This window comes from Podarcis erhardii (genome assembly GCF_964252035.2).
Source record: "Podarcis erhardii genome assembly, chromosome: 5".
Lineage (NCBI taxonomy): Eukaryota > Metazoa > Chordata > Lepidosauria > Squamata > Lacertidae > Podarcis > Podarcis erhardii.
The window spans coordinates 92,877,432-92,901,342 of NC_138509.1; the positions used below are offsets into that span (position 1 = coordinate 92,877,432).

Genomic DNA, 23,911 nt, shown 5'->3' on the forward strand with positions numbered 1-23,911 from the left:
AGCATCTGGTCAGTGTGTTCAGGGTCGAGTCGGTGTGGCCATCCATCAGCAGATAGAGCTGAGTGTCATCAGCATATTGGTGACAGCCCAGCCCAAAGCTCCGGATAATCTGGGCAAGGGGGCGCATAAAGATGTTAAAAAGCACCGGGGAGAGAATTGCGCCCTGCGGCACTCCACACACCAAGGAGTGGCGCGACGACATTTCCCTCCCTAGTGCCACCCTCTGTCCCCGACCAGAGATAAAAGAGCACAACCAGTTACGGGCTATGCCCTGTATCCCCACGTCTGCAAGGCGGTGGTCCAGAAGATCATGATTGACCATGTACCACTGTATATCTGAGTTTCTAACACTGCATGTGTCAAATCTGCACCCACAAAGTCCTTTCCCTCAATGCCAGGGTGTAACTGCAGGTCACAAAGTGTCCCTTAATCTCCATGGATACATACAAATATGTTAATCTTCAGTGAGCTACCTGACTTAATGAAGAAAGGCTCAATTAGCTCACGGTTTTCTCAGGTCTGGCTGTCTGAGCTTCATAGAGGTAAAGCTGTGCATATTATATCTGGTCATTCTAAGAATTACTGTGCAACTTTTAAGAATTGTTGTGTGGGTTTGCTTTATTCGTTGGTCTTTCCTCTTCCCCCCAGGCTGATTTTGTGTTGTGCAATTTAGATTATAAGCCTGTAAGTAAGTTTGTACTAATCATATGTAAGCCACTCTGTGAGCCCTTTTGGTTGAAAAGCAAAGTAAAAATGCTTTAGATAAAATAAATGAAGGACATAGCAGCATTGTAAGCTTATTCCTGAACACATTGTCCATGTGATTGTAATTGGAGGAAGAAGGACCTCCTCTGCCATAGAGAACAGAGCCATGTTTCCCTTATTTTTTTGTGGGAAAATGTTGGGAGTACACTGGTATGAAACTAACATGTGCATCTTTTTTTAAAGAGCAGAAACCACACCTCTTGCAAGATGGAGCGAGCTGCCATTTGGGGCAGTCTTTGTTTTAAATCTGACACTGTGGGTGGGTGGAATTCCAGTCCTCACTGTTGCAATCTTGTATGTGTGGGGGCCTTAGCTGCTGCAATCCCAGAATCTGAAAAGGTGGCAGAATAAACCTCCAGAGAATAAAACTTTCAGTCTCCAGCGTAACTCATTGCCACTAGCAAAAACAGAGTAAATTCATTCATTCTAAATTGTTCAGGTTGCAGAATTCAGCTTTCTTTGTTGTTGGATTGTGCAGAATCTATTTTCAATGTGCAGTATATGTATCCTGGCTTCTAGCAATGCATTCAGAGAATGACCAGATACACTGAGCATTGCAGAGGAGCAATTCACAAATATAATGTGATTTTCCTCCCTAATAAAGTTTCAACTTTCTTCTTCTCTAAATTCTTTCAGATTATCAACATGTATGGCGAGCTAATAATGGATGCAGTCCCTGACAAGGTGAGCTTCTTTTACTTGGTTCTGTATTATGCAACAGTAGCTCAATTGGATAGGGGAAAAAAAGGTGGCTTAAAAGTATTAGTCCTAAGGGAAAATGGAGAGGGGCAATTATGGGGGCAGTTATTCCTAACTTTGCACAGGGGGAGGGAGTAGTCAATCCTTTAATCTGCTGGCTGTTTATTTACATATGAACTCCGCTCTAGATCACACACCGGCTACGTATGGACATTCGTCTACTATTATTTAATTTATATATTGCTTACACGCCAAAATTTCATGTAAGCAGTTTACAACTGTAAATCAACACATAAGAAAGAGACACAATAACAAATCCACTGGAGTATTAAAACATCCTTAATTAAAATATGCAATAAAACAAGCATACCAAAACAGTTAAAACAATAAAACCGGCCTTCAGATTCACACAGCATGGTTTATGAGCTGAAGCCCCCCTCCTTCACGAGTTAAGAGGTTTTTACTGTGGTATAAAAATGCCCTTAATAAAATAAACCTTTCTTAGTTGGGGTGCAGCAGATCTTGGTTTGCATTCAGTTGGAGTTCATTGTGCTAGAACTGGAGGCTTTGAATGTGATCAGTCATCGACCTCTTCTGCCTTTTGTAGGTTCATTTCTTCAACAGCTTTTTTCATAGACAGCTGGTAACCAAAGGATATAACGGAGTAAAACGATGGACTAAAAAGGTAGGCTTCTGTGTGCTCTGAAAGCCCTTAACAGCTGAGTAATACTGAACTATTTCGAAGAATGAATTTTAAATGAATGCACCGTGCTGAACCCGGAAGTACTGGAATGGGTTACTTCCAGGTTTTGGCACTCGGGCATGCGCAGAAGCACTAAATTGCGCTTTGTGCATGTGCAGAAGCACCGAATCGCGACCCGTGCGTGCGCAGACGCGGCGCTGTGGGTTGCGAACATGCCTCCTGCACGGATCACATTCGCAACCTGAGGTTCCACTGTATTGCTAAATTATTGGGCGGAGTTCAAGATTCTTGTATTAATTTCCAAGTCCTTAATTTGGGTCCAGGATATTGTAAGGACCATCTGATTCCTTATATTTCGTCCCGGTCAGCTACTCCGCAATGACTCAAATGCATGGCTCATAATTATTAGACACATTGCATTCATCGTAGTGGATGTGAGTGTGGAGCTCCTTCCCAGCTGAAATTAGACAGGCGCCCTCTTTGCAGAACTTCAGGCACATGACTGAGACTTCCTTGTTCCAGCAGGCATTTTAAAGTAGCATTTGGTTTTATGATAAGTTTTTATTGTTTTATTTTTAAATTCAACTTTTTTTTTTTAATGTACATAACTTAGAAGGGTTTAGGATTAAATGACATGTAAATGTCTTAAATAAATGAGTGTCTTTGGCTGCTTAAGATAGCTCTGAGAGGCCGTAGTTTCCTGATAAAATACAGGTTTTGCATGAAAGACGGTCCCAGGCTTGGCTGCAGAATATACATAGCCAGCAAGGAAAGCATATTTGTGGTAGAAGTGCTGGTTGCAAGCATCGCACACAGCTGGGGAATTACCTTCTGGCATCAGTGACCTAGTGGAAATACCCTTCCAAGCCCCAAATAGTAAACTATCTTTGCCAGATAGAATGTTCCTCTTTAATATGGGGGATGGAAAAACCTCTGGGTAACAGGAAAGACTTCCTATATCCAACTTAGTTGACTGATTAAAATATTTAGAGAGGTGTGTAAGAAAGAAAGAAAGAAAGAAAGAAAGAAAGAAAGAAAGAAAGGGTCTAGCAAGCTTCAGGATAGGAAAAAGATGGCCTCCTTAGAGTATACAGCCTTGGCTTTTGTTTCTCAACCTACAGGAAGCTCAGCAACTCAGCACTATGAATTATATATGGAGCCATGTAGCAAAGTGTTTGGGCTGAAGTACTCCAGAGCATTCTAGGTGTTTGCTTAAATCACAACTGAGCACTGAAATGGGCTTTGGTTGCAGAGAGGCTTAAAGTAGACTTGAGATGTTTATTAAATGTTTATTTAAGGCACATCCTTAAATCTTGGAAATCTTGAATAAAAGCAGGTTCCTTACATTGATCGATCAATCAATAAGCTTTTAATTTTATTTATATAAAAATACTTTTGTTTCTCAAGGAATAACTTACATACAGATTAATATTAGCAAAGCTAGCCCTGCTGTTAAACTATAAAGCTAATCAATGCCCCAACCAGATAGGTTGAGACTTTTCTGTGCATATGAAGAAGCATGTTGATCATTTCCCAATTATCCTATGTACTTGGTCACTTGGAGAACGGAGTTCGCTATCCTTATGCAGGCAAAATGGCACCATCTATGTTCAAAATGAAGTACTGTCAGGCTTTGGGAAACTTAAAGCTTGCAGGTAGGTAGCCGTGTTGGTCTGCTGTAGTCGAAACAAAATAAAAAGATTCCTTCCAGTAGCACCTTAGAGACCAACTAAGTTTGTTATTGGTATGAGATTTTGTGTGCATGCACACATCTTCATCTAAAGCCCATACATATGTTGGACATATGTTGCCTTTAGGACTTAAAGTGGGGGAGAGACTCCAAAACATCCAGCAAGAACTGAGCTTGCTTGGCTTGTGTGTGCAATACTGACTGTTGCAGGGGGAGGAAACTGAGGTGGAGGCATGAAAAAAGGGGTGCAGCTGGTTGGCACAATGAATGAGAGCATTCTGCACTCCCAACATTTTTTGTTGGTGGGGCCCACTTCTGGAATGTCTTGCCCACTTTCGAAACATAGGGTTGTATCCAATGTTTGCCCCAAATCAAAGTCACTTAGCGGTAAACTTGTTCCGCTCGCGAAATGTTTTATTCCAGCGGGATGTTGTTGCGCAAGAGGAACGCACCAAAAGGTTGCTGGTAATTTCGTTGCACAGTCTTGTGCAGCGAGTTGCACAATCCTCTGCAACGAGTTTCTGCTATTGCAGTTGTTGCATTGGCATCCTCTGCTCAACATTAAAACTCACCTTTGTGCTAGTCGGCAGAGAACTTTAGATGTGGCCCATGGGCACTGCATATTGACTCTGCGAAGACAGGATTGCTCTAATCTGCCCAGTGACTCTCAGGCCTTCCTTCAGCCTGTGCATAGAATTCTAGAGCCAGAAGGGACAGTGAGGGTCATGCAGTCCAGTGACTCTCAGGCCTTCCTTCAGCCTGTGCATAGAATTCTAGAGCCAGAAGGGACAGTGAGGGTCATGCAGTCCAACCCCCTGCAATGCAGGAATCTTTTGCCCAGTGTGGGGCTCGAACTCACAGCCCTGAGATTAAGAGCCTCGTGCTCTACCAGCTGAGCTATCCCAGCCTTTGATCACTAGCACTTCCTGTTTGTTTTGCCACTTTGTTCCTGTGAAGGCAGGGCTGGGTCGGCCAAGGCAGAGTGAAGCAGAAAGAAGCAGTGCTGGAAACAGTAGGCAAAGTTTTAGATAAGTGCACAGCTTCCTACAGTCCTATCCTTAGCTCATAACTCATATGGCTTTTGCTGGTAGGAAAGACTCTCTATGCTATGGGGATGTTTTAAAAGCATGCCCTCTGTAGGTAAAAATGGAAAGTATTCAAAACTGTATGTAGAGTACAGCAGGTGTAAATGAAATTGTTTTTAGTTGATAACATGGATCAAGTGGTCACTTGGTGGGAAGCACATGAATTATCAGAGGGAATATTGATTAAATCATTTATTTAAGTCAGCCTTTATTTTTATTTTTGTTGACTTGAAATTGTCTTGTTTCTGAAACCTTTGCACCCTCTGATGCTGTCACAATTTTGTTCCCAAGCTCTCTTTGAGTTTCAGCTGTCTGTCGTAGTTCTGCTTTGGCAAAAATGTGATCTCCTCAGTAGCTACTGAGTGTGATCTCTTCCATCCCTCCTCCTTTTCTTTCTTTCTTGTCTTTCTTTTTTGAGATAGAAAGTCAATCCTCTTTTGTAAGGATTCATTTAAAACGGGGCCTCATAAATTGAAATGTGCTGTTCTGCTTCTTGGAATGGGAAGCTAAATTGGATTTTGTTACTTAGCTTGCATACTAGATCTCTGCTTTTGTTTTGTTCGTGCCTTGTGCAGCATTTCAAAGTCTGCAGCAAACATCTGTTTCACCTGACTGAATTTTAATTAAACTTGGGGTGCATTCGCTTTCCATCTTTTGCCCCAGAATCTGATTTTTGACGCTTGTGATAAGATTGCTCTCACTTCCTCCTCAAAGCAAATGCTAATTCTCACCATGACCTCAAGGAGCTTGTATATAAGAATGGCTAAGGTTAAACTGAGGAAGTTAAACATGCTACTGAGGAAGAGCGGAGGACAAGTACAAGTAGATCCAGAGCTGATGAAGCGGCTGGGCCAAAGCCGAAAGGACGCTCAGTTGCGGATATGAACCATGAACCTTGGTAAGTTGGATGTGGTCAAAAATGAGATGGCAAGAATAAATATTGACATCCTGGGCATCAGTGAACTAAAATGGATGGGAATGGGCGAATTCAGTTCGGATGACCATCATATCTACTACTGTGGGCAAGAATCCCGTAAAAGAAATGGAGTTGCCCTCATAGTCAACAAAAGAGTGGCGAAAGCTGTACTGGGATGCAATCTCAAAAATTATAGAATGATCTTGATACAAATCCAAGGCAGACCTTTTAACATCACAGTAATCCAAGTTTATGCACCAACTACTGGTCTGAAGAAACTGAAATTGACCAATTCTATGAAGACTTACAAGACCTTATAGAAATGACACCAAAGAAGGATGTTCTTCTCATTATAGGAGATTGGAATGCTAAAGAAGGGAGTCAAGAGATAAAAGGAACAACTGGGAAGTTTGGCCTTGGAATTCAAAACGAAGCAGGGCAAAGGCTAATAGAGTTCTGCCAAGAGAACAAGCTGGTCATCACAAACACGTTTTTCCAACAACACAAGAGACGACTCTACACATGGACATCACCAGATGGGCAGCATCGAAATCAGATTGATTATATTCTCGGCAGCCAAAGATGGAGAAGCTCTATACAGTCAGCAAAAACAAGACCTGGAGCTGACTGTGGATCAGATCATCAGCTTCTTATAGCAAAATTCAAGCTTAAACTGAAGAAAGTAGGAAAAACCACTGGGCCGGTAAGATACAATCTAAGTCAAATCCCTTATGAATACACAGTGGAAGTGAGGAACACGTTTAAGGATTTAGATTTGGTGGACAGAGTGCCTGAAGAACTATGGATGGAGGCTTGTAACATTATACAGGAGGCAGCAACTAAAACCATCCCAATGAAAAGGAAATGCAAGAAAGCAAAGTGGCTGTCCAATGAGGCCTTACAAATAGCGGGGGAGAGAAGGCAAGCAAAATGCGAGGGAGATAGTGAAAGATACAGGAAATTGAATGCAGATTTCCAAAAAATAGCAAGGAGAGACAAGAAGGCCTTCTTAAACGAGCAATGCAAAGAAATAGAGGAAAACAATAGAATGGGAAAAACCAGAGATCTGTTCAAGAAAGTTGAAGATATGAAAGGAACATTTCGTACAAAGATTACCATAATAAAAAACAAAAGTGGAAAGGAGCTAACAGAAGCAGAAGACATCAAGAAGAGGTGGCAAGAATACACAGAGGAATTATACCAGAAAGAAATGGATGTCTCGTACACCCCAGGTAGTGTGGTTGCTGACCTTGACCCAGACATCCTGGAGAGTGAAGTCAAATGGGCCTTAGAAAGCACTGCTAATAACAAGGTCAGTGGAAGTGATGATATTCCAGCTGAACTATTTAAAATTTTAAACGATGATGCTATCAAGGTGCTACACTCAATATGCCAGCAAATTTGGAAAACTCAGCAGTGGCCAAAGGATTGGAGAAGATCAGTCTACATCCCAATCCCAAAGAAGGGCAGTGCCAAAGAATGCGCCAACTACCGCACAATTGCACTCATTTCACACGCTAGCAAGGTTATGCTTAAAATTCTACAAGGCAGGCTTAAGCAGTATGTGGACCGAGAACTCCCAGAAGTGCAAGCTGGATTTCGAAGGGGCAGAGGAACCAGAGACCAAATTGCAAACATGCGCTGGATTATGGAGAAAGCTAGAGAGTTCCAGAAAGACATCTACTTCTGCTTCATTGACTATGCAAAAGCCTTTGACTGTGTCGACCACAGCAAACTATGGCAAGTTCTTAAAGAAATGGGATTGCCTGATCACCTCATCTGTCTCCTGAGAAATCTCTATGTGGGACAAGAAGCTACAGTTAGAACTGGATATGGAACAACTGATTGGTTCAAAATTGGTAAAGGAGTACGGCAAGGCTGTATATTGTCTCCCTGCTTATTTAACTTATATGCAGAATTCATCATGCGAAAGGCTGGACTGGATGAATCCCAAGCCGGAATTAAGATCGCCGGAAGAAATATCAACAACCTCAGATATGCAGCTGACACAAACTTGATGGCAGAAAGTGAGGAGGAATTAAAGAACCTTTTAATGAGGGTGAAAGAGGAGAGCGCAAAATATGGTCTGAAGCTCAACATCAAAAAAACGAAGATCATGGCCACTGGTCCCATCACCTCCTGGCAAATAGAAGGGGAAGAAATGGAGGCAGTGAGAGATTTTACTTGCTTGGGCTCCATGATCACTGCAGATGGTGACAGCAGTCACGAAATTAAAAGACGCCTGCTCCTTGGGAGAAAGGTGATGGCAAACCTAGAAAGCATCTTAAAAAGCAGAGACATCACCTTGCCAACAAAGATCCGTATATTTAAAGCCATGGTTTTCCCAGTAGTGATGTATGGAAGTGAGAGCTGGACCATAAAGAAGGCTGATCGCCGAAGAATTGATGCTTTTGAATTATGGTGCTGGAGGAGACTCTTGAGAGTCCCATGGACTGCAAGAAGATCAAACCTATCCATTCTTAAGGAAATCAGCCCTGAGTGCTCACTGGAAGGACAGATTGTGAAGCTGAGGCTCCAATACTTTGGCCACCTCATGAGAAGAGAAGACTCCCTGGAAAAGACCCTGATGTTGGGAAAGATGGAGGGCACAAGGAGAAGGGGACGACAGAGGACAAGATGGTTGGACAGTGTTCTCGAAGCTACAAACATGAGCCTGACCAAACTGTGGGAGGCAGTGGAAGACAGAAGTGCTTGGCGTGCTCTGGTCCATGGGGTCACGAAGAGTCGGACACGACTAAACGGCTAAACAACAACAAAGGTTAAACTATGCACCAGGAAGCCCCCCGTTCAAATCTCACCTCAAGCCTCTTCTTTTCAGCTTGTGTGCCTCACCTGCGACATGGCAATGTATGACACCTGCCTTACATTTTAGCGTAATCCTCTGAGGTGGGTCGAGCAAAGAGAGTAATGGTTCAGCCAGGTTTAGAACTGAGACTTCCTACATCCAAGCCCGGTATTTTATAGTCGTGAAACCTTAGTTTGTACCTGGTTTTTCTACTTCCCACACTTTTTTGTTGGAACGGGTGTCTTAATTGGTTGTTGGGGAAAGCACCTACATTGCTTTGAACTGAAGCAGTTTCTCTTAAGTGAAAACAGCAACGTGGCAACTTGCCTCTGGCCATTCACGAGTTGGCATCTTGGGTATTGGGCAACTACTTCATGGGATGTTATGTGCTTGGTGGGGGCCTTTCTGCTGCTCCCACCACATGAACAAGGGTGCCTGCCCTGAGAAATTCCTTGTTTCAGGCTTTTCTCTGCAGGCACGAGAGCTAGAAACCTCCTTGCAATAGCTGAGAACACAAGGAGTGTACCTAATTCTTTGCCTTTCACAGTTGGGCATTCTTGCTGGTGTGTGCACACCAGGTGCAATGGGACGGGCATCCATTTCCGTAGAAGTGTGCTCCTTTTGTGTGTGTGCATAAAACCGTAACTTAGACAGTTAGGTCCTATTCATCCCTTCCATGTTCTTTAGCAGTTTTGCTTGCAGCATCAAGTATTAAACGCATGCAGCCTGCCTTGCAGAAATGTTTGTCCTATCCATTAAGCTGCCATCCTCATCACTTGCCCAAGGCTGTTTCCACCTCTCTATATGCCTTTGACATCTTCACTCGTAGGCTCCTTCGTTGTCTTTTGGCTGCGTTGTGCTGCTGATGCTGCGTGTGTTCACGTGCGGAAGGCTGTCTCTTAGGAATGCTAATTTCATGCTTAAAACCCAATGCCATCTCATAGCACACTTGTCAAAAAAATATTGATTTTGAATAATTCAGCATGAAGAGATGTAAAGCAGTAACGGCTGCGCTGCTTAAAAATAAATAAATTGAAGCATCTGTTTAAATAAGCAAATGGCATCAAATAAATTGCATCTGGGGAGGAAAACGGAACCCAAAGTGAATGTCTATAAGCTCTAAGGCTTAATCTACATAAAGGAGCAAATTCGAAGCAGTAGAATGGACTTTATATCGCAGGTTGGGGGGGGGGGTGAGAGTCATATTTTTCCAATACCCCTTGCAAGAAGAAAACCAACAGAGCAGAAAGTGGGCTGAGTGAGAACCTTTCTCGCTGACGTGCTGCTTTTCTTACTTTATTTTACTGTGTTGGGAGTGTTTTATGTGGGGAGCATTGAAAATGCCACTTTCTTCGACCTGTAGCCTTTATAGGGCGTGGATCAGGACTCAACTAGTGGTAGGAATGGAGCTGGCTTGCGAGGGATTGGAGGAAGAACATTTCACCTCTGATTTTCCCACAAATACTTGGAGCAGACTTGGAAACAAGATCTTTCCTGTTGGTACTGCTCTGTGCAGTTACGGTATCACCAGAAAGGCCTTAGCCCATGGATCAGCCTTTATGCTGAGCGGGTCAGACTCCTGCTGAAAGCGGTGGGGCTTCCATTTGCTGCCAAACTTAGAACACTGGATTGCAAAGAAATAATTGGGTGTGTTCTCATGCATATATGCTCTTACCTGTATAACAACGACGACAACAACAATTATTTATTTATACCCCGCCCATCTGGCTGAGTTTCCCCAGCCACTCTGGGCAGCTCCCAATTGAGTGTTAAAAACAATACAGCATTAAATATTAAAAATTTCCCTAAACAGGGCTGCCTTCAGATGTCTTTCAAAGATAAGATATAGTTGTTTATTGCCTTGACATCTGCTGGGAGGGCGTTTTACAGGGCAGGTGCCACTAACAAGAAGACCCTCTGCCTGGTTCCCTGTAACCTCACTTCTCGCAACGAGGGAACCACCAGAAAGCCCTCGGTGCTGGACCTCAGTGTCCGGGCTGGACAATGGGGGTGGAGACGCTCCTTCAGGTATACAGGACCAAGGCCGTTTAGGGCTTTCAAGGTCAGCACCAACTTTGAATTGTGCTCGGAAATGTACTGGGTGGGTATGGCTGGGGCAATAGGGCTTGCTTCCACTTGGGAAGTCTTGCCTAGTTCACTGTCTGTGTAGTACTTGCCTGGTAACCATTGCTGCCTCCAAGGCTAGTGGGTTTAGTTTTGTTTAATTTGGCTTTGTCAGAAACCAGAATGTGCCACCACTACCTGATTTTTATCACATTTTGTATGCTCTCTTTCTTCTAAGGAGCTAAGGGATGGTTGTTTTGTCACAGTTAAAGTTAAAGTTAGATATGGTGACAGACTGAAGACTGCACAGCGAGTGGCTGTTTGAACCTGGGTCTCCCTGCTCCAAGTCTGACAAGACAATGGCCTTCCAAGCCTACAATGAGTAGAGTAACTCAAGAGTAACACAGCTTACACGCTTTTACACCTGACAACAGAACATTTTAAGTTGGCATGTCATATTCAAGGAAAATCGTTGTAGTTGTTGCTGCTTCACTGGCTCCCTGTTTTTTTATTTCATAGTAGAGGGGAAGGAAGAATGTGTCTTATGAGAAATTGGCTGCTCCACCCACTTGCTTTTTGGTGACTTAAATACACACAGGGTGAAACGTTTCCAGGCTGTTCTCTTCCTATGGTGGTTTGGGATCATTCTGTCTGAATTGCACGTGACTTTGTATTTTGTGGTGATGGGTGCTCTCTTCCCCTTCACTAGGTGGACCTCTTCAAAAAGACGCTCTTGTTAATTCCTATTCATCTGGAAGTCCACTGGTCCCTAATTACTGTGAATCTCCCTAACCGAATTATTTCGTTTTACGACTCTCAAGGCATTCACTTTAAGTTCTGTGTCGAGGTAAGAGCAACTTGTTGTTATAGCTGTTCTACTAAACAGCATCGGCCTTAGAAAAAGCACTTAGCCCCCCCCCCCCAGTCCTTTCACAGGGCTCTGATTTTTTCGGTAATCCTTTGAAGCTTCTAATCTACACATTTCAGGACTCTTTGGCCCAAAAGAGAGAGCACTGTCAGTGTGGAAACTGGCCCAGATGTAGTTCAGAAGTTGTTGTGCGAATTAGACTCTAATCTTCAGGCAAGTGACATACCAGTCTCAAGGATCCCAGGCCAGGTGCTATATTGTTTGGTAGCATTTCCTTGACTTGAAGCTTGTCTTGCAACTCTGCTGCAGCCACAGACCCTACGAGTTTATATAATTTCAAGACTTGCTTCTCCAGCAGTACATTTCATGCATACCCCACATTTGCGAAAGCGACAGTTCCTATCCAGTGTATCTAAATTAATCCTAAATAGGGGATTGAAGAGGATTGGAAGAAATTTAAGATTTATCTACAAAAATATTGTAATTTGGTTGAATGTTAAGAAGGATGCTTGATCATAAAATAATTGGCCACCACTAAATTAGATCGGAATTTGATGATAATTGAGAGTAAGGAAAATATAAACCTTCTGGAGAATTGTTAGACTATTTTTAAATGAGTGGAAATAAGATGGTAAATAAGATGATAATTTGCTTGAAAAAATTATTTAACGATGTAAGTGGGAGCAGGAGACGTGAGGAAGTCCAAAGAAGTTATGAGATTTTGTTATGACATAACTAATGTTGTCTATTATCTGTGCATTTCTTTTATAAAAAAACCTTAATAAATATTTATATATAAAAAAAATTAATCCTAAATAGCTTCCAAATAGTTTATGCCCTTTATCAATCCCACTTCTACCGCGCTCCCTTCTGTAAAGATCTCAAGGCCCTGTGTATGATGTTTATTTCATTTTTACCTTTTGCGTTGGGCCTGCTTGGTGTTCTTGTGAGCTTGGGGTCTCCCAGCTTCACACGATGGGCAATTGCAGAATTAATACCAGTCTCCTCCAGTCCAAGCAGAAGAAGCACTCAGTTAAGATGTTTTCATAGCAGTATTCAAATGGCCCTTATTCATGTCCCCCACCCCCTCTTCTTTAAAGAACATACGCAAATACTTGCTGACAGAAGCTAGAGAAAAGAACCACCCCGATTTCCTTCAGGATTGGCAGACTGCTGTTACAAAGGTAAGGACCACCTGTGTGGTTTTTAGAAAGAAGGCTTTGTTGAGTAAGATGAAACACGCAATGTCCACTGGAAGTCAGAAATCTCCACCTTTCCCCAGGAAGCCCAGAGAGCGTTTGCTATGAAAACCCTCAACATGTGACATGTTACCACCAAAATGCAGGGACGGAGAGCCTGTAGCCCTCCAGATTCTTGGGGACTACAACTCTCATCAGCTCCAGCTGGTGTGGCTGATGCTCAGGAATTATGCGAAATGGAGTCCAGGGACATCTGGAAGGCACAGTGAGCATAAGAAGAGCCTTCTAGATCAGCCAGTGACCTGTCTGGTCCAGAATCCTGGTCTCATGGTGGCCAACACTCTCCCTCCTGCATTTTCCAGCAAGTACTATTCAGAAGCATTGCTGCCTCTTGACAGGGGAGGCAGAACATAACCATCAGGGCTGGCAGCCAGTGAGAAGCACTTGGGGGGGGGGGTTGGCTTGCCACAAGCTCTACCTGCGCTGCAATGACGCCTCTTGCTTCTGTGTGAGAATGGGCAGGGATTCCCAGGGATTCAGCCGCAGCCAAACTAGTTGCCTCCATTTGCAACCAGGTGGTATATACCATATTTTTCGCTCTATAAGGCACACTTTCCCCCTCCTAAAAGGTAAGGGGAAATGTGTGTGTGTCTTATGGAGTGAATGCAGGCGGGAGGCTCTGCTCAGCACTCCCTTTAAGGAGCCGCACACACACTCCGTACGCTCTTTAAAGGGAGCGCGGCTCTTGGGGGAGTCTTAGCTGCGCACAGCCTCTCCCGGGCAGGGGGGATTAAGGCTCCCGCTGCCCGGGAGAGGCTGTGTGCAGCTATCGCTTGCTGTCCTGGCTTCTGGGATTCAGAATATTTTTTTCATGTTTTCTTCTTCCAAAAGCTAGGTGCGTCTTATGGTCTGGTGCGTCTTATAGAGCGAAAAATACAGTAATTCTGATGAAATAAATGAAATCGTGAAATGGAAAAAAAAATCTGTGGTGGAGGTGGAATGGGGAAATTAGAGTTGAGCAGTATTTTACGTTCAAAACTGCTGTGGGTTCATGGCTTTGCTAGGATGGAGTTAGCAGATTGTAGGCAACGGCGTGTTGCATGACCAAAAGAAGCACATCTTGTCTGAGGTGCCTGGGTGGCTGCTGCAGTGAATGGCAAGGGGATTTAAAAGTGGTGGAAGTGACCCCCCCCCCCGATCTACCAAGACATCCACGTTACTCCAATACGACAGCCGCTTGCCACCAGATGTAGTCTGGCAGTGATAAAAGGGAACAACTTGTGTGAAGTGCAAACGAGGGAATTTGTGACTTGCATAACCATATCCTGTAATAGTTCTGAAGAGATAAAATGGGTCATTGAACATTAAGCTGTCTCCCAACGGCTTCCTGGTACAATGAGGCATCTTGAGTCTTTATTACTGCATGAGGAAGTTCTCTCACTTCTCCTCCACCCCCCCCCCCCAAAAAAGTGACTCTCTGTAGCCCTGGGGGTGGGGAGGTAGTTTGAGGTCTAGGATATAACCTAACCTCTGGAGTGTCTGGTGATTTTTATGTCTGGAGAATCTGGAGGATGTGCTGGTAAAGCTGGAGTGTTTCCAAGCCAGCTTGGCTTTGTTGCAATCGCTGCAGGGAGCAAGAGATTCAGGACCTATCCTCGCGTTGTGTTTTTCAAGTGCACACCTAAAAATAACAGAGATGCAACTGTGGCACCTGCCTTTTTAAATATACATTTTGAATATTATTGTACCTAAAACTGCACTGTTCAAAAATATAGATTTGACAGGCCCCGTGCTTACAATCTACAGACTATTTGCACCACGGAGGAAGTAAAAGGAGAACCTATTTAATTTTGTATTACTTGTAAGCCACTTTGGTAGGATTCATATCCTGAAAGATGGGATATAAATAATTGTTGTACGTTTGTAGGGGGTGACTCAAGGTGGTGGATCGCTGTCCTACTTGGCCCAGCGGACATATTGCCGAAGTCCTCCTTAAGAAACCCAGTTCTCTCCTTCCTTGTATACTTATGCAACAGGTCTCCAGGATTCACTGGGGGAAGCTTGCGTGGACGTAGCAATTTTGGGGAGGGGTGGATGGGATAATGGCGCACACCAGCCAGACCTGCGGAGGGGACCTTGGATGCAGGCAGGTGGACTAGTTGCTGGGGCCAACAGGCGCTGGCCGGGGGTGGGGGGTGCCAAAGCATAGTAAAAACTGGGGGCTGTAGAATGTCATTTGGTTGCAAACACAGACTTGTCACTTCATGCATTATAACACTGTTTATCAAACTTGAGTCCCCAGCTGTTGTGGGGACTACAACTCCCATCATCCCTAGCCAGGAGGACCAGTGGTCAGAGATGATGGGAGCTGTAGTCCAGCAATGGCTGAGGACCCAACTTTGAGAAACACTGGCATAATGCATGAAGCAGCCGTTGAGTAGCCCCACTAAGACCCAGCCAGAACTTACTTTTCTTCTTTCCAACACTAGACAGTGCTTGTGGCCATGTTGCTGAGGATTAGGCCTGTGGTGTTCAGCTGCTTTCTGTGCCTCTTTGAGCACCTGCTACAGATTACCCTGAAACACACTGACTTGGTGCACACAGAACTGATGAGTAAAAATGTGTCCCGTACCAAGCCTTCAAATTACTGGCATTGATATGCAGGCTAATCACTCTAAAATACTTCCATTTGCCATAGCTTTATGCCTTTATAGCTTTCTAAAGCTGTTAAGGAGGTGGGATGCAGAAATCTCTCCCTCCCTCCCCCCCCCCCATGAAGCCTAGAGACAAATGTTTCTCTGATCTGGCACATTTGGGCTTCTGCGGGCACCAGTGTGCAAGCACGAAACAAATTCTTCGTGTGTAAAGCAGATAGCAATGTTCAAATATTTACTCAAAATAATTGAGGAGAAACTATCCTGCTGAGGTCATTAGAAATTCGGTGCTGGGCTGGGAGATGTAATTTGTTTTCTATTATAAAATGCGTATTTGCGTTAAATTACTTGGCCCGATCCATGCAAGGATCTGAGCGCCTCCTAGAGTATAGAATACATGGGCTGTGTGAAACAGCCTGGTCTGTCCTGACCTCTTGGCTTTGATCTACTTCAGAGGACCATCCCCTAAAATAAGCTACACTCCCCTTTTTTTTTTAAAAAAAGAAAGAAACAAGGATGGGGAACCTGAGGCCCTTAGACCCTGCCAGAATGGCCAGTGGTCAGAGATGGTTGCTGGTTCCCCATCCCTGAACTGTTAGAACTGTTTCCTTCTCTTCAAAATGGAAAAAAGAAATGTTTTGCTGTTGAATTATAGCTGAATTTCTGGTTGATGTGGATATAGACTTCATCCCGAAAAGTCCTAGGACGAGTCCACCCTTGCTCTGGTATCCCAGGGATTTCCAATCTACTTGTATGTGTCCCACGCCCCCTCCATCTGTTCCAGAAGTTTGGGGGAACTTCCAGGACAGATTTAGGGAGCAAGAGCAGAAGAGTTCTTTGTGCTGACAGGACAAGGGAGTTAGTGCTGTGTTGGGTTCCACCTTCTGAGTCTGCAGATGCTGTTGGTTCTGCAAAAACATTCCTTCCCTGGCACAGTGTAGAAGTGATGAGGCATTGGTTTATCTCTCTCTCCCTCTCCACATTGCTGCTAGGAGTCACTCCTCTTTGCTGGCTCCAGACGAGAGCGAAGTAGGGAGAGTTGAGATGTGAGACAGTGCAGAAAAGTATGAGAGTGGTTGATCAGCAACCGCCGGGTACACCTTGCTCGCTGCTACTGGATCATCCTGTAAGCAGTCAAAGAGCGCAAGTGGTTATCTGCCTGTCCTGGAACAGGTGTCCCACAAGCCCAATTGGCAAAGGACTTGTGTCACGAAGAGGAGTATATAAGAAAAGTGGCTTCTGGGTCAGCCCAAGGCCCATCTAGTCATAGACTTGTAGAGCAGGAAGGGACCACGAGGGTAATTTATTCCAACTCCCTGCAATGCAGGAATCTTTTGCTCAATGTGGGGCTTGAACCCACGATCCTGAGATTAGGACTCTCATGCTTTACCAACTGAGCTATCCCAGCACCAGGTCCAGCCCTCTGTTCTCTCAGTGGCCAGTTGGATGCCTGCAGGACAGCTCTCTTCCCACCTGTGCACCCAGGGTTCTTTCTCTTGAATCAGCCTTTTGACAGGTGTGGCTAGGAAATGTGGAGGCTGCTCCCCCAGCTTTCATTTGGAGGAGAGTCGTGAATGGGGAATCATTCTATGGATGTTTGAAATTTGTTTGCGTTTCCCCCCACCCCTCTTCCCCTTCTAGTGCATTCCACAACAGAAAAACGACAGTGACTGTGGAGTTTTTGTGCTCCAGGTAAGGATGCAATCGTTTTTTTTATATTTTATTCTTTTTGTGTGGGCTTCCTCCCTCTTTAGAATCTTCCTTGTAATAATGTTTGGTTCTGGTTCCTAAGCCTCTCTCTCATTTCTCTCCCTCTCCCCCCGCAGTACTGCAAGTGCCTCGCCTTAGACCAGCCTTTTCAGTTCTCCCAGGAAGACATGCCTCGGGTGCGAAAAAGGATTTACAAGGAGCTCTGCGAATGCCGGCTAATAGACTAATAAAAAGGAAGAGAAGGAAAGAGAGAAGCTACTCTACTTTCGAAGAGCCCTGGCTGGTATTTTGTGTACTTGAATTTTCTGAGAAACTTCCATGGATTTCAAAACGAGTCTTGGCGGAGCAGTGTGGCCAACACAATTACCTCAAACATTTTTTCTGACATGCTCCTTAACCGGCGGACCTGCCACAAAATATTCCCGATGTCAGTCGTTGGTTCCCCCCTCCCCCTTTTCTTTTTGTTTTCTAATGTTCTTTCCTGTATTTAATATTTATTATCTTAAAAACGCATGCGCATAGGCAAAGCATGCGACTAAACGAGAAGTATAAAACTGTAGAATTGGTGCACCTTTTGAAATGTAGCTAGAAACAGAAGAGAATAATACAGGTTAAACTTTTTTGTCTGAAAACATAAAAAATGCATGTTCCATTCCCCCCCCCCCGATGCAATAATGCTTTGAATGTACAAAGAAACCCAATGCCATAACGAGAGCAGTTACAACATTTCTTCCAAAAAAACGACAACCTGATACTATTCCTCCTTCAGTCTTTTTTTAAAAAAGCTCTAAATCCCCATTATATTGGGAAGAAGGGGTGTGTGTTGGAAACTGGCCTATATATTTGATTTGTGGAAGTCCAGTAAAGTTTTAAATCATTGCAACTTGGGGGGAGGGAGGGGGAGAAAATCTACTAGGTGGCTGCTAGATTACCCTACAGTTCAAAAGCAATCCCTTGTACACAAGACTCTTTAGTACTAATAAAAGATGGAGATGCTAGTTCGGTTCGGGTTTGGTGGTGTTGCTCCTACGCTTGCTCTGGAAACATCTTCTTCTTTTTTTTAATATGGTCCCATTCTCAGGGTGATTTGTAGGCCACATCTGAGCCCTCTGAGCCTCTCTGCCTTCCTTGCCTTCTCTCTCTCTTCCCGCCCCCAAACTCCCTTTTCTTGTTCCTTGTGTTTGTTGTGGTGTCGGTGACAGGGTCAAGAGGACAACAGCTATTTTATCTGTCTGTAAGTTTTCTTGCTTCTTGGGGCTTGTCCTGCAGGGAGTCTAAGAGTCTAAGAGTCACTCTGTGTGCATCAGTGTCGTCCTGCCCCTTTGGCGTGGGTCCGCTTGTCCCCAGGCTTAGGACCAGTGTAATCACTTTCTCCGAGGCTGAATTCTCTCTCTCTCGTGTGTGTGTGTGTGCGTGCGTGCCAGGAATAAAACTTTAAAATGTGGATAAAGTTACTTTGCGTACTTGAAGAATGATCTTCTGTTCAAGCTTTCTGAGAAAGAAAGGCCGAGAGTTTTGGACGGGAGTGGGGGGCGGGCAGCAATATGCTAGAGTACCTGCACTGCGTGAAATTCCCACCATCCTCTTGGGCAAAGTCTGTATGCATATCTTGAGGTCTAGTAACTTGGCTTCTTTCCTTTTTCTGTGCTTGAATGAAAGCTGAATCTGGGGTCCCTTCCACCAGCCACAGAATCCCGCAATTTCACATTTTCCTGGCTCAGCTAGAGACGTCCTGTTTCTGAGAACCCTGGTGTGAACTTTCCTGGCAAATTGCTGATTTGAAGATGGGTACTGTTAGCAGTTCAAATAAGAGGAGTGGCATTTAGAGCTTCCATTCATTTAGGGGGCGCTCTTTCTACCACCACTTTATTTACTGAGAAATCCCTGCATGAGAAATCCCCGTCAGAACCTTGTAGAATCATAAAATTGGAAAGTACCCCAGATGGCCCTCCAATTCACTTTTCCTATTCTAATAAAAGGTGGGTTCTTTTCATTGCTCCTAAGTTGAAAAGGTTTTTCAGATATAATAATAATAATAATAATGATGATGATGATGATGATGATGATGATAATAATAATAATAATAATAATAATAATAATATTAATAATAATGGTGTATTCTGACACCAGTTCTTAAAAGTAAGCAGCTAGGGTGGTCACGTCGTCGGCAAATGGAGCTGGTCGATGGAGTGGCTCTGCTTCTTCTTCTCCTCCTGCAGCAGCCTGATGGAACAGTTGCTTGCCAAGTGACTGCTGAAGGAAGCAGGAGCCTGATGGATTACGTAGTCCTTTTGCTCTGGGAGTGGCCACCTCCCTGCTGCAGTGGCGTCTCTTAATTCCATCACGTTCATTGGACTGCTACGCTTGTTCTGCCAACCAGGATGGCTATACAGTACAGGCATATTTCTGTTCTTGCCATCCCATCTCAACTCTGGCTCCAGTGAGCAATAATGCAATTTAGTTTCTTGGCGCTCTGTACAAATGCAGTCACCAACGGTGCAGTGCACAAAGTCCTGGAGACGTAAGAATCTATTCCAGAAGCATGTGCAAAGATTATCTCCTATCCCCTTAGTAAAGCACATGTAGCAGATTTATTAAAACTAGCTTTAACTTGCCACCTGCTGGAGTGTCCACCAAATTAAATGTGCAAGGATTGCAGACCTTTATTTTGCAAGGTTTCGTGCCTACGCTGCCTTCAAGCAATTCATCATGTATGCCTTCTAGTAACATCCTTGTCTTTATTGCATTCATAATTCTTTTCCATTTTTTAAATATATATATAAAACCTGCCTTGGAGAGGAAATTGTGCGGCGTTGTTAAATATTTCTTATGGGGGGTGAGTGCTAAGAAATCAGGAGATTAAAATACAAAACCATAAAGAGGCAGCTTGTCAGCCCCTTTGCCAGGCACAATAATTGCTATTTATGTGTAATGGCTATCGGCGGTAAAAGAGACAACTCAACGTTTGCACTGAAGATTAATGGGTTTTGCAAGCAGCCGTCTAGAAGAATCCTGGCCTTGCGTGTTGTCCCCTGAATTTGTAGTGCTACAGGTTTTTTTTGTTTTGTTTTTTTTTAAATCCCTTTGAGGTTAGAGACGAACACTTGTTTTTCCTGATGAACAGTCTTGGCATATTCCCTTTGAAATAGAGCAGTTGCCTAGTCCACACATGTTTGCAGGACTTAAAAGACTTCATGATAAAAAGTTAGTGGCTTCTTTTTTAAAACATTTTTCATCAAATCCTTCCTGCAAGAAGCTTAAAAGTTATACAAATGGCATATCCTGGTCTTTCAACCTCTTTTATACTTGGCAGTGCTTTGAAGTAGGTGATGTTGAGCAGAAATGATGGGTCCCGTTCTCTTGGCAGACTTTATGGCCGTGTGTGGATTTGAATTACGGGTCTCCCCACCTGTCATTGCGTGATTTATCCATTACACACACTGCCTGGGTATTCAGTACTTGAAGAAGGACATCTCACATGACCGAAAAAAGGATTGTAGCTACTCATCCTCAGCTTGCTGTTCTGAAGTTCTTTAAACATCCCTCATTCTCAAAACGCTTCCTTTGTCTCCCTCCCCCTCTGCCAGACCCATAAGATTCCTATGGTTTTGCTCAAAATTGCCAGTTCTTGAACCAAAATTGCAGCATTCCATTAAGCGGGGAGGTCTGTCCCGCACCCGTTAGCTTTGCATATAATTAGATCATTCCTGCCAAAATCACGTGAAACTAGAGTTTCTCCCTGTCCTTTGGGGCTGCGTCGTTCAGGTAAGTTTAATAGAAATATTTTTGGTGTTAGCTGAACAGGGCGTTTCAATACGTTTCTTTATATTAGATATGATTTCCTGTCAGTGCTTTTCAGCTTCAGGGCAATTCCACCAGCAATGAGTGAAATCTGATCTTAACTTCCCCTGCTTTCCAATAGCTGTCATTACTGGTGTTATAAATTATAGCTATTCTGAGTTGGGTTAGGATACCAGGTCGATAATAAGTTCAATGAACATACTGCATACTTGTTAATGTTAGCCCCAATGTATATGCTGGTATCTGGTATTCCAGTCATTACTTCCCATTTTGTAGCATTATTACATTTATCATCATCATCATCATTTATATCCCATTTTTCCTCCAAGAAACTCAAGGTGGCATACATGGTTCTTCACCCCTCCCTATTTTATTCCCACAACAACCCTGTGAGGTAGGTTAAGCTGAGAGGCAGAGACTGCCCCAAGGTTGCCCAGTGAACTCCAATGCTAAGTTGTAGATTTTGCACCCTGGCCTCCCATATAATTTTCAAAAGTTTCATTGTTTTTTTAAACCCCCAACTGATTTGATCCTTTGCTGAGTTCTCAACCAGCTGTTGGTTCAAATTAAGAAATATCTTAATTTGAAAATATTCATGTCACAAATTCTGCGTTCCCTCAGCGTATTGGGCTTCAGTTGGTTATTTGAAATTCAAGCAGCGGTTGTCTCAGTTCCTGCTTTCTGCCCGTTAGAAACTTGGCCTAGAATACCATCTTTATTAAACTGCAGAAGAAATAAAACACGCACTTGGTGGGCATAATTTGGCTTTAAATTTGTCTCTTCCAGGAAAAAAACCCCCGCTGGTAGATCCCTTCTTTAAGTTTCTCATTAGTCCTCATCCATTGGAACTGGAATTCTTACGAAGCATTTTTTGAGTTATTTTATATAATATTGTCCTGGTTCATAGCACCAGTCGTGAACCGATTAGCTTTTACTTTATTTGAATAGGATATTGGATGACATCTACTGTCCATTTTGCTATCTGTCTCTAATGACCTTAAAGGAGCTTTTCCAGTTTGATTATTTGTATAATCAGTATACAGTACAGCAATGCTCTCTAGTGGTTAGAGCGGTGGTCCCCGAAATGTGTAGTACCACCCTCTATATTGGGGTGGGATTATGCAGGAGGTGCAAATAACCACCTGGCTATTACAAATGGCTACCTTTGGATCAAGTTCATTAATTTTGTTGAACGAATTAAACTAGTTTTAATTTTCTTTTGAACAAATGTGCAATTAATTAAGTTAGTGGGTTGTGCAAACCACTGTTCTGAATAATGCCTTTTCTATAGTAGTGGGCTTTGGGGAAGAGTTTATGGAACCAAGGGAATGGCACCCTGAAAAAGTTTGGGAACCATTTTTTAGACTAGCGTGTTGCACCAGAGTAAGATTCAAATCCTGCCTCAACCACGTAAAGGTAAAGGACCCTGGACAGTTAAGTCCAGTCAAACTTTATTGGTGTGGCACCCACTGGGTGGTGTTGGGCTAACGCAATACCTCATAACCTACCATATTTTTTGCTCTATAAGACTCTCTTTTTCCCCTCCTAAAAAGTAAGGGGAAATGTGTGTGCGTCTTATGGAGCGAATGCAGGCTGCGCAGCTATCCCAGAAGCCAGAACAGCAAGAGGGATTGCTGCTTTCACTGCACAGCGATCCCTCTTGCTGTTCTGGCTTCTGAGATTCAGAATATTTTTTTCTTGTTTTCCTCCTCCCAAAACTAGGTGCGTCTTGTGGTCTGGTGCGTCTTATAGAGCGAAAAATACGGTATCTCACAGGATTGTTGGGAGGAAAAAACAAGGATGGAGAGAACCATGTATGCCACCTTGAGCTCTTTGGGGAAAAGGTGGGCTTTAAGTGCATTAATTAGATAATATAATCATCTAATTATTAGGCAATAATACTTGCGTGCAAACATACACATTGGTGAAGAGGTCTTGGGCCTAAGCAATTCAGGTACAGTTGCACATAACTTCTGTCCTAAGAATATTGTAATATTTAGCTGAAATTGTGGAAATTGAGAACTGAAGCAGAAGTTCAGTTCATTTGGCTGCCTCCCTAATGTTAGCACTTTCACTGAGGGGTCGCTGACCCGCCTGGAAACGAATCCTCAAACTTCTGGCGGCACGCACAGCGTTGAATGTGGGGTTGGTACCATCATGAGCACAAATAATCACAAATGCATGATAGAAAGGTCATCTGGAAGGGGTTGTGCATCATTCTTGGAATAGGCTGCTGAACTGGGTCTTTCTGCCAGCCTTTTCCCCTGATGGGTCTGAATACCTTGTTTATAGGCACTGCTTCGCTTTACCCCTTTTTCGTCACTCAGAGCACTTTGGACAGCCTCACACAGGGGAAATCACGGCTGAGTTTTGATCAGTCGGCTCAAGACTTTCAGAATTCCCCAAGCAGTGTGTCTGCAGTTACTCCAAAGGGGTTGGCTTCCATCGTTTGCAAGAGCAAACTGTTGCCATTAACATCCTGACCTCCCAAATTTGGTGAAATGGAAGCTGGTGCCCTTTCAGTCTTGCCTGTTTTATTGGTGATGGGGGTGCGTGGGATTTCTTATCAAAGCACAGACCCCAGAAATGGGTAGGCTATGAATTTATTTTAGAGCGCAATGCTAACACAGTACTGCTGGTAACATCTTACCAACAATTTCATACTAAATTTTACAGCTGATGCAAGAAACCAGGAGATTGACCCAAGACTCCCAAAAGTACCATTTTACCTTCTAGAGGGATGAGCATTCCTACAGTTGGGGTTTGTAACAAATTGATGGTTTTTGCTTTTTTAAAAAATGGAAGATCATGTTGTCACCTTTGAAAATGGCACTTCTCCGGAATGGACTTATGCCAGAAAGGATAAATGGACTATAGCCAACTAAGCTGTACTTTGAATAGATCTATTAAAATCAATGGACCCAAGTCCATTGACTTTAATGGTTCTGTTC

At 43.5% G+C, this 23,911-nt stretch overlaps 1 protein-coding gene across 2 annotated transcripts in view; it reads left to right on the forward strand.

Moving 5' to 3' along the window:
- SENP5 (SUMO specific peptidase 5) overlaps positions 1-18,613 on the forward strand; it is a 37,351-nt gene extending 18,738 nt beyond the window's left edge. For both annotated transcript variants that reach the window (XM_081862392.1, XM_081862391.1), the window contains exons 5-10: positions 1,402-1,449; positions 2,072-2,149; positions 11,438-11,575; positions 12,697-12,780; positions 17,091-17,141; positions 17,276-18,613. In XM_081862392.1, the coding sequence (XP_081718518.1) occupies positions 1,402-1,449; positions 2,072-2,149; positions 11,438-11,575; positions 12,697-12,780; positions 17,091-17,141; positions 17,276-17,386 (510 nt within the window). In that variant the 3' untranslated portion in view covers positions 17,387-18,613. The remainder of the gene's footprint in view (positions 1-1,401; positions 1,450-2,071; positions 2,150-11,437; positions 11,576-12,696; positions 12,781-17,090; positions 17,142-17,275) is intronic.
- Positions 18,614-23,911: the final 5,298 nt, after the last annotated feature.